The sequence below is a fragment of the Gavialis gangeticus genome, unplaced genomic scaffold (genome assembly GCF_001723915.1).
Source record: "Gavialis gangeticus isolate Ggan-Ray unplaced genomic scaffold, GavGan_comp1, whole genome shotgun sequence".
NCBI classification, from domain to species: domain Eukaryota; kingdom Metazoa; phylum Chordata; order Crocodylia; family Gavialidae; genus Gavialis; species Gavialis gangeticus.
In genome coordinates, this window is record NW_017729024.1 from 149,981,824 (window position 1) to 149,993,177 (window position 11,354).

General features: G+C 40.9%; 1 protein-coding gene across 1 annotated transcript in view; it reads right to left on the reverse strand.

Moving 5' to 3' along the window:
* PARP8 (poly(ADP-ribose) polymerase family member 8) overlaps positions 1–11,354 on the reverse strand; it is a 299,543-nt gene that overhangs the window by 77,900 nt on the left and 210,289 nt on the right. Inside the window, exons 10-14 of the mRNA XM_019518265.1 lie at positions 8,767–8,833; positions 6,348–6,473; positions 5,335–5,899; positions 1,581–1,634; positions 1,384–1,479 (exon numbers count right to left, since the gene is read on the reverse strand). Coding sequence (XP_019373810.1) covers positions 1,384–1,479; positions 1,581–1,634; positions 5,335–5,899; positions 6,348–6,473; positions 8,767–8,833 — 908 coding nt within the window. The remainder of the gene's footprint in view (positions 1–1,383; positions 1,480–1,580; positions 1,635–5,334; positions 5,900–6,347; positions 6,474–8,766; positions 8,834–11,354) is intronic.

Below are 11,354 nucleotides of genomic sequence, written 5' to 3' on the forward strand. Positions count from 1 at the left end.
GCCAAATTCAGGTGAAGGCTCTGTGATATGAACATTCATCCAGAAAGAATTGGAACGTGACTATGTAGTCAAAGAAACTACAAAATTAGCAAGCTCTGATCACCACCAAAAACCTAAGTCAAACTAGGTTATCACATTATTAACCCACAGAGCCAACATGAATAGTAAGATATATACATGGAAGATGGATGGATTCCTTTGAATCTTACTTTAGGTGAAATCCCTCTTCTACTCTGAATAACAAGCTACTACATTTCCCAAGTGATGCAATAACTTCAAACACAAAGTGGTCTTTCAGTTGGGCCACTCTTTTTCTTCTCCAGTATGTAAATAAATGTGAAGATCTGACTGAAATAAGTTTGACGTTTTTACATAGCAGCAAACTTCAATTTACACAGCCTTCACCAAAGGTCTCAGGGGCATGAAACATAGTTTTCTTTAAAATTTTGTAAATGAATACTCAGTACAAGTTGAGATTCTTCCCTTCTAACTTTCTTCAGAACTATAAAGTCATTAAATGTCTCTGTATTGCTTATTGAGCCACTCAAGCATAGCTAGAACATGATAGATTTCTTCATGGCCATTTCCTTCCATCTGGGGTGATATAAGGACAACTGTTTTATTTTTGCAATACTTGCTAGGTTATACCAATTGTAAAGTGATTACAGAGGATGTGTACTGTGGCCAGCATGCTTTTCCCTCACTCTTACTTCCTATAAATTCGCTGAGATGCTGACCATCTTTCAAACTAAGGACTGAATAATTGTGGTATGTGTTAACTATGGTCCATCAAAAAGAGGATCTGGGGAATTTTGGAGTTAATTTCTCTTGACTCTATTCTTCAGGAAGAAACAAGTGGATATTACTAAACTTTGCACCAAAGCAAAATTATATAAAGATAAGCTTAAACAATTAGTAAATGTCTAAACTACTGAAAACACTGTGGTGACACCTTCACATGACTTGCCATGGCTGTCTGTCTTGGAATTTGAAACGAATAAAATAAGAGTGCTAGGAAATCATCAGGTACTTATCCACAGGATCTGTACACTGTAGACATTATTCAGACATTTTTAAGAAGTCAGGTTATTATTTTTAGAAATAAGGATAGAAAGCAAAGCTCAAAAAGTTCCATGAATTCACTAAAATCAAATATCTGGGTGCATCTTTAATTTAAGGGCACCTTCTTTTAGAAGGAATACAAAACTGATTGAAGCATATACGAAATACATTAATATTGCAAGTAAATGTGCATTACAAATTATTCAAATAGAATATTGTGATGTAGTTTATCCAAAATAACTTGAGTATAACAGGTTTCTCTGGTTCATAGCTATTTAAGACAATACAATGCATCCCTTAATCTGTCAACATTCAACTTACCCTCAGCATGGGGCCATTCTGAAACACATGTGGTTCATCACAAACTACACAGTATTCGTTCAATACGGGTATCCGCTGCTCAGCAAATTCAATAGTCTGAGAACAATGAAAATGAGAACAACATCATCTGCTTAAAATAATTAGCAGGCAGCTCATGCACCAAAGTATTTCTAAAATGGATAGATATCATATCTTACCTGCACAAGAAAGCCATGGTCTCGTACTGGAATGCATTTTGCACCATAATTTGGCTGTAAGGAAAAAAGTGAGGCACTTCAGTGCATGGAGGCTAATTAGATTTTTAGTTTATTATTTTTTTTTGTGGAGATGCTAAAATTGTATTTTTTTCTTTGCAAATCTGTCAAATAATATTTGCATCTGGAGAGATCTGCAGCTTACACAAATCATCCAAAATAAATTCATCTGTCTTTTTGATATTGCCTATGCAGCTTTTGCTTTATCTGTCCACTGGCAGCTTGTGTATCTGGACCTAACCATTCCAAACACTAATCTCAACAAAAAGCACAACTGCTAAACTCCATGCTGGTGTACAAACATTAAACAATTGTTTTCAAGCGGAGCTGAATGCTAGTTTTAAAATTTAATTTTGTGCATTCTCTCTCCCCGCATATACATACATATTAATTATATATTTAGACTCACATTTCTAAATTCCCTTTAAAACAAAAACAAAATTGAACTTCCCTTTCTCTTATGCTTTACTGATACCCCTTCCTTGAGTATCATCCTAGTTCAGGGGTGGCTGACCCATGGCACACAAGCCGTAAGTGGCCTAGGCAGTTGCTGTGTGTGGCACTCAAGCCCAGGGAGCTCAGAAAAGAGCGGCCAGAATAGAAGCAAGAGAGCACAGAGCCTCCAGCCAGGTACAGCAGAATAGAGGCAGTATGCTGCTGCAAGAGAAGATGTCAAGTTCATTGCCAAAAGCTGGATGAACCCTTCCCTTGCCCTGCAGCTGCTGCCAATTTTAAGGCTAACTATATAAAACTGTAGCAGTTGCAGTAACAGGTAAGCATTAATTCAGAGGTATTGAGCCCTCCTGCCCCCATTTTGGCACTCCAGGACACAAACTCTATCAGGCACGGCTTTCAGGGGCACAGATCAGGGCAGCATTTGAGAAGGGTCACAGCTTAACATGTGGCATGCCTAAAAACTAAGGTTGGCTACCACTGTACCTAGCATCGTTGTTGCTTTCTTTCAATTTACAGTGACATATTAGGTTATAAGGTGGCCAAAGGGTATGGAACACTCCCACCTACCATCTGTCTCAGTCCAACATTTTACCTTCAGTGAGACTTACATCAGGCTATTATGCAGCTTTTGTTTACAGGTCTGTTTTCCATCTCATGACTTTATTTGCAGAACTTTCCCCTGACTCCATGTAGGAAATGGCTCTAAAACTTATTTTTCTAGATGTCACGCCAACAATTTTGGCAAGATAGCAGAAAGGTTTTAATACATGTATTGCCCATGTTAGGCTTGATGGCACTCACTCAAGCCAACAGAATTGCATCTCATAGTATATAAGCTTGGTTTGTTTCAAAAGTAATATAATAATAAAAAATATTATGAAGAGTAGTTTTTATTATTATAGTCTGTATCTCTTCTTGCAGTATCACTGATGCCAATATCACTAATGACAGCACCCAGAACCTGAACAAATCTTCATTATCTTGCCAAAGTTAATGTTAGAGTTTCTACTGATTTCAAGTGGATGCCTGTTTAGGCCTCCAAAGCAGGGGCATCATCAAAGTTCAAAAGGAAAAATGAATTCCAAACATACGGTATGGTTGAAACATTTTTTTCCATTTCATCTTTAGTTAATGTTGGGTGTATAAGCTGCAGAACAATCAAGTAGCATGCACATAAACAATTCTCTTGAATCACACCGTATCGGTGCCTTTAGATACAGTGAATACTGTCCATAAACAACTTACTAAACTAATTTACCATGAAATGAAACACATTCAGTATAATTTAATTAGAAGAATACAATATTTTGCAATTATACAGAACCTTTCAACCAAGGATCTCAGAGACTTTTCAAGATAGGAAGCTCGAAGTAGTGTGAAGCTATGGGCTAGATCTAAAACACTTAAGTACCTGAAGTAAAACTTAAGCAGAATTTAGGCACCTGAACTCCTGCTTGATACCCAGCAAACCTCTTACTTGCCTGATAGTCTATAGGTGTCTGAGATTTCTGTCAAAAACTTACTTAGGCATCTGAACTTCTGCTCTTGCAAATGCCCAGGGGTACCTCCATCTGGTTGATCTGAACATCTCAGCACCTATCTGCTGCCTGAAGCCATTTGGAATTCACAAAAAATGCATTTCCAAGCCCTGAGGGGCCTGAATCAATAAACATATCCAGCACATCTCTAATGCATCCTGAGTTCAGCGCGCAGCATCACAACCACAGTGATTTTTCATTTGAAAACATAGCTGGTAGTAGTGCCTCTGCCTGCCTTTTTGTATAATAGGACAGTGTACTTGCTCCGGAAGTAGGAGACCTGGAAAAGCAAGTTGATTCAAATCCCCATCAGCCATTTCCCCAGTGAGGACCTGGACCACCATACTATGAATTAGTTTGGGATGGCAGCATTATCCCTCCTATGCATATTCTTCAGTGGTTGCTTTATGCCAAAACATGTAAGTAGTTCCTAGGGGAGGGACTAGGATTCAGGACTCGCTTTATCCCAAGGTGACTGTCCTCATCACAGAGATAGAGTCATGCTCTCTCTCCTTTTGGGCCCATGAAGCTGAAATTCCTGGCTGCCTGCTGCACAGCTTTTCAGGAGGGGTAGAGTGGGCCACAATTCCAGCCCATCTTGTAGCCTGCCAATTATGGCATTTCAAACTGTTTGAAACTCCTCAAGGTGAAAAAAAAGATTTGAACTCAGGTCTCCCATTTCCTGGGCAGCACCACAACCACCCATGCTTTTAAAGAAAACAGTAAACTAGTCGTCCATATCTAATGGGACCAGTTAGGTGCCTAAGTGCAGGAAGGGGTTGGGCCTCTGAATCCCAGGCTCACATGCCTAAACCCAGGGGAGAGGTAGAGAGAGAAAGCACCAGTTTTGCATTTCTTAATGGGTAGCTTAGGCTTCCTCTGGTCCAGGTTGTGCCTGTTTGGGTGAATGCCACTTTGAGAAACCTCATTTTCCCTTTTCACTGCCTAGAAATCTTGGGCATCTAATTCAGGTTGGAACACTCCAATCCCAGAGCTTAGATACTGTACATCATCACATCTAACTGCTTCTGTGGATTGAGCCTGGGTGTTCATTAAGGGTTATGGATAGAACCCAAGTCTCTTAATGCCTTTTCCCACATCTGACACTTGAGACAGTCCAATACCTTGAAACAGGAAAAAAAGGTCAGCTCTTACTCTAATATTACAGAATCTCTCCCAGGTTTTGATACTCACTTATAGAAAGAACTACGTTTGAAATTCATTTACGTGCACTGAACTTCTGTTGTGTTACAGATTTGAACCAGTCATTTATATTGGTTTATGTGTAATGTCTGTCCCTAGCCCTTGTGAATATGTGTAAGCAGATTGCTGTAGCTTTGGCACCAGTCACACCACTCCTTGCAACTTGTTGACCTGAGCAGTTGGACCAGTGTTATGGCTTAACTAACCTGTTACTGAAATAGGCCAGCAGCAAATTACTTTGTCTACAGAACAACAGGGGAACCAAGAAAAGAACTGCCTGCCATCCCTTATTCAGACAGATGTAAAATCTCTATCTTAAACTAAGTGATTTCTGTTAGTACAGTGTTGTAGATGTTTACCTATAGAGACCTGTATTAGAGTTAGTTTAACACCAAAGCTTCCTTTCCACACCAATGATTTCATTTAGGTATATCCTGCATATAAGTGGATTTTGAAAACAAATGAGAGGGATAACAAACAGGATAATGATTATTACGCACAGCAGCTTGCAAAGGTGATGATGACGATGGTGTTAAGATACCAATAAGCCCTGAGGTAAGAGAGAGCCGCCTGCCCTCTGCAATGGTCGGTTCCTTGAAAAGCTCCGTTTTGGATGACTTTGGGGCACTGGAGTAAGACTTGCTGAGTAACTTATGATTCTTCAGTCCATCCAATTCTTCCATTCTAAGATTACTGGAATAAGACCTGCTTAAAAGTTTGTGGGGCTTCAAGGTGCTGTTGTGCTCACATCGAGGATCCCCAGAACATGATCTACTTAGTAGTTTATGGGGCTTTAGAGTGATGCACTCTTCTTGTTTGACAGCTGTAGAGCAGGAGCGGTTCAACAGTTTGTGCGATTTAATAGCCATTGTCTGCTCAGCCCTAGGATCACTAGACAGCGAGCGGCCAAATGTTCTGTGAGATTTTGTGGTGCAAACATCGTCAGCCTTAACTGTACTAGAACAAGTCCTTCTCAGCAGCTTGTGAGTTTTGGAGATGCCATCTTGTTCTGATTTCAGTTTTGATTTGTTTTTACCACAGCCAGGTGGAGGATAACTTGGCGACCTTCAAAATAAAGAGGAGAAGAAATCAGCTGAGCAACAATCAAAGTCTCTAGAAGATAAACAAGTAACTACGTGTAACAAAGGGCCAAATCTATTCTACTTATTAGGCACATAACTGGACTTAGGCATCTAAGTGTGATTTTATTTTACCTGGTTGAGCCCCAGAAAAACACTTAATGCAAAGGGTGGGTAGGTCCTCCTTTTCCTTGCTGAATGTGTGTGACTTATTCTTAAGGGTAAGAGGACAATGTATTACAAAAGTTAGATGTATTAATGTGGTTTTCAGGATGTGAACAGGCTGGAATAGAATCAGCTTAGAATCAGAAGACCCAAGAGATAAAATATAAATAGAAATCTTCTTTTTGGAGGAAAGGCGACACCTCCCCTTATTAAGTATCGTGCTGAATGAAGAGGATGTGACAATAACAGTTTATTTTTCTTGTTATTACCTGCGCAAGGTAGAAAAGATGTGCAGAGGGGATTTCACTTTTTTCTCCGACAATTTCTTGTTGTGCGTACAATTTGATTTTTCTTTACTATTTTTCCACTGTTGTGTAACAAATGTTTGCATGATCCTGAGAATTAAAAAAATATATTTTTCTCATATTTTTCAGAGTCAATATTAAGGTCTGTTCATTCATCTCCTTATGCCACACAGGACCCTCATTTTATTAACAGCATTTGAGAGCTACGTAGGAGAACATAGGACAATATTTGTGTTTAACAATAACTATTTTATTGTGGGAAACTAATGCACACAGGGTGGAATTTTACTTTCCCTCTTGTGTCAAAACAACAGCTTTCTAGGTGGGTAGGTGGCATTTTTAGCACTTACACACAGGCTGTATGAATGAGTAATCACACACACATATACTAAGCATATACAGTAGGAAGTAGTGGCCATGCCTGGTCATGTATGCATGCCCATTCTGGACACACCTGTATCTAAGTCAAAAGAATGCAGATGATCCGAAACTCATAACTAGCAGGTGTTAGACTTGAGAGAAGGAGGAGCTCCCCTGGACAGCCAGAAGATGATATGAGACCAAAAGGAAGAGAGCAAGCTAGGGGATGTTCAGGTCACTGAGATAACTGTTGCCCCAGAAGGGAGCAGACCTTTAGGTCTTGCCCAGATTCTTGTTCCCATTTGAGCAGAAATTTCTCCAGTACGCTGCTTTCTGTCCACTTTACCCAATTACTATTAAGTGCAAGGGGCAGTGGATCAGCCTCAAAAGGAGCATGAGAGAGGAGCTTGGATAATGCCTGATGTGTAGTGTGGTAGTTATAGAACTGTGCTAGGAAGCTAGAAAGACACCAGTTCAAGCCTCCTCTTGGCAAGGGGGCTGGGAGCCCATGTCTCTGGTTTTCTAGGCAAGTATCATAACCACTTAGCTACTAGAGATGAAACAAAGGGGGGCAGGGGAAGAAGCACTTTAGTGGGGGAGAAAAAGCATTAGTTATTCCAGGACTTACACTCAGGTTACAGTGCACATACCTGGCTGGTGTGTAGTCCTATTGTATATGCTCAGTCTACACTCACGTGCTTACACATCTACAGCATAAGGCCAAGGCAAAAATGGTCAAGGAGTTGGCTAGAAAACTGCCATTTAGACACACAAAGGAAAACAGAATTCCCCCCATAATATCCAAATCATAGATACATCCTGCATAAGAGAAAGCTGGAAGATATTTGAAAGTGTATTTTTACAGGACTGATAGAATGCAAGGGTGTTTACAAATAGGGATACATGCCTGTTAAGGTTACAGTGGATGATAGTATTGGCCTAACTGGAAATTTAATTGTTTTTCAAAAATTCTTGTCCACAGGAATGAAGGACTATGAGACATGACTATTTAAAATGTTCTGCTAAATTAGTATGCACACACACAATTACATTTGCTTGACAAAATACCTCTTGTAAAAGCACCTAATATGTGATTCAAGATTACTGGAATTAATGAAATCCAGTGTTAGGTGATTTCAATTATTTTTGTGTGTGTCACATTATCCTAGTAATGTTAATGTGACTGATTTATTTGTAAGGTTATTAAAACATTAAACAGTTAGCTCTTAGGTGCCACCCTGACCTGCTTTCTGCCTGATTTCAGACTAATGTGGTTTAACCATGTCTCAGAATTTTGTATTGATAATTTCTTTAAACACCAAGCAGTAAAGATCTTTTTTCAGGGAACAAACTGACACTTCTAAAAGATTGAGACATTTAAACATATATTCCTGTTGCTTAGCATTATTGACTCATCAGCATTGTAATTAACTGAATTATATCATGAACTGTGCTATATGAAGTGGCTAAATCTTCTCAGGTGTCCAATGTGGTTGTTAGTATAAGTGCAGCAAAACCTAGAGATCTCTCAACAGTCATCAGAGCCCCATTGTGTCACCCTGGAGTGAAATTGAAGCCAATATTCACACATACCAGCAGACTCTCCCTATGCTTGAAGAAAGGTTTTTGTGTCCAAAAGCTTGCAAAGAACAACTTTTCCAACTATTTATTTGGTCTAATAAAATATAGCACATTTACCCAAAAAACTTTGTCTGTCAATAAGAAATAGAACATTCTTAGATGCAAACTCTTTGAGTTCTCTCACTTTATACATACTACCTGAAGTGCAACACAAATGGTTGCAGACATATTTATATGGATCAGGATTGAAGATATTTTTCAGTATTATCACAACAGCATCTGAAAATGGGAGACACGTTTTTTATATGTAAAGTTGGGAGCTGTTTGTCTGAATCAGATCTACAACCCATCTGTTAACTGTGGCTTACTTTATACAATGCAAGAGCTAACACAGCATAACCACAAAGTTGCTACAAGGCTTTAGATTCTTCCCAGAACTTACTTTTTCAGTTGATGTCCCAACCCAAATCTTTCCTTAGTAGAGATCTGAAATACATCCACAGTGGGTACTGGAGGAAAAAAAAAAGATGTTGGTGATGCATGTGTTTCTGTAGAAATGTGTGTGTTAGTACAGGTTAACAGAGAGAACTGATTATTGCATTATTAGTCATGTGTTACTTATGGGCCACAATTCATGCTGACATCTAACTATAGTAATGTCAATGAAGCAGTGATGAAAACAGTAGTATTTCCCAAGTCTCTGTAGAATATGGTCCTTTTTGTAGTATCGGGTGGCAATGCATTTTATGTTATATTTAAAATGCATTCACTCCCTCTATTAATTGCAATTTTTTTTCTTTTTGTTTATAAAATCTTTACTTATGTTAGGGAAAGTTTAGACAGAAGAAAACTTAACTTTCTATTTGTTAATTATATGTCTCTGATATATCTTAAGCTTCTCTTGTCCATGAAAATAGCTCCAATTCAAGATTCCCCAAGAGAATCTTTTGAATCTCTTCTTGTACTAGAGGTTGGTCTTTGCTACCTTGAAAAAACATACCTTTTTACTTAGTCATTTTATCTTTACTTTGTGGGGATGCAAAGTTTTGTCCTTTGTTCCATAGCCTTTTGTTTGTTATTTACTAGTCTTTAACAGCTCTCAGAAAATATGGACGAAATGCTACTCAAAGGCCACGTTTATATGAGACACCGGCTGCACAGTAGCCCAATACTACTCCGCAGCAGGGGTATGTGAAACAGGCCATATTCAATTTGGATTCAGACCCGAATTAGGGACAGTGATTCGATTTGTTGATTTGGAGCACTATCCCGATTCGATTTGGCCAAATCCGAATCTGAAGATTCGATGCTGATTCGGAGAATCAGCAATTCGGCCATAGACACAGCTTTAAATGTTTTTTCTACACACCTCAAGGTACCAGGCATGGCTCATGAATGCTGCGATGGTGGGGCAGATGAAGCATCTCACAGGAGTGCAGGGGGTGGGGGCGCATGCTCAGCGGCAGTACTTCTGGTCCACTTCTGGGTCCGCTGCCAAGTGTGTGGGGGACCCCCATGTTCCCCTGGCTTGGAGATTGGCCACAGACCCAGGAGGCACCAATCCTGAGCTGGGGGAGGGTCCTCCATGTGCTCCGTGGTAGACCCGGAAGTAGAACAGAAATGCTTCTGGCCCACTTCTGGGTCTGCTGTCAAGTGCTCTGGGGACCCCATTGCGCTGCCATGGGATGCTCCATCTGCCCCAGCCTCACAGCATTCATGAGCCACCTGGTACCTTGAGGTATGTAGAAAAAACATTTAAAGTTGTGTCCATGTCTGAATCATTAAATCTCTCTGATTTGGTTCAGAGAGATTAAGGGGTCTCTTGATTCTATTCAGATTCGGAGATTTGGCCACTGAATTGGGCTGAATCTCCACCGAATTCAATCAGCAACTGCAGCTTCGCACTGCCCTACTAAGCAGTAGCATCGTGTGGCAAAAATTGTGATGCTATGCTACTGTACGGTAGTATTAGGCTACTGTGCAGCAGTATCACAAAAAAGCATTTGTTGGTGCTACTGCACAGTTACTCAGGTTACTGAACATTCATTTAGCACTTGTTTATACAAGTAATAAATAAATGCGCAGTAACAACTGCACAGTAGTTCCAATGAACGGAACATATACACAGGTAAGCAACAGGGGCCAGGGCAATGCTGTGATTAGGGGGCCAGTGCTCACAACCACAGGAGGCCTCAAATGCCTCTACACAAATGCTCATTGTATGGGAAACAAGCAGGAGGAACTTACCCTCCTGCTAGCTAACACCAACCCAGACACAGTGGGGCTCACTGAAATGTGGTGGGACCCAACACATGACTAGGCGGTGAATATCAAGAGCTGTAGGCTGTACAGGAGGGACAGGACAGGGAGGAAAGGCGGGGGTGTGGCACTCTACATTAAGGAGGAATACACATCCTCATCAAGTAGCACAGAGTCAGAGGAGGGGCACACAGAAGTGCTCTGGGTTAAAATACAAGGCAGTCGAGGGGAAAGAAACTTAACGGCGGGGGTCTACTACAGACCACCCAACCAAGGGGAAGAGCTAGACCAGGAATTCTTAAGTCAGCTCATGGAGGTAGTTAGGTCAAAGGATGTGGTCATCATGGGTGACCTGAACTTTCCACAGATCTGCTGGAAAGAGCAGTCAGCCAGGTCTGACCATTCACGTAGGTTCCTAGCCAAAATGCAGGACATCCCTCTAACCCAGGAGGTGCACAGCCCCACCAGGGGAGACGCCTTGTTGGACATGGTGCTGGCCACGGGTGACGACCTGGAGAGGGGGCTGTGGGTGCTCGACCACCTGGGCGACAGTGATCATCGCCTGCTGGAATTCACCATCAGTGCAAGTTGGCAAAGGCCTGCAGCAAGGCAGCAGCCCTAGATTTCAGGAGGGCAGACTTCAATGAGCTAAGGAGAATAGTCGGGGAGGAACTGAGGTCCCGGAGGGGAGGGGAGTCGGGTGTCCAAGAAGAGTGGTCATTCCTTACAGAGATGATCCTGAAAGCCCAAAGGGAGGTAATCCCAACATGG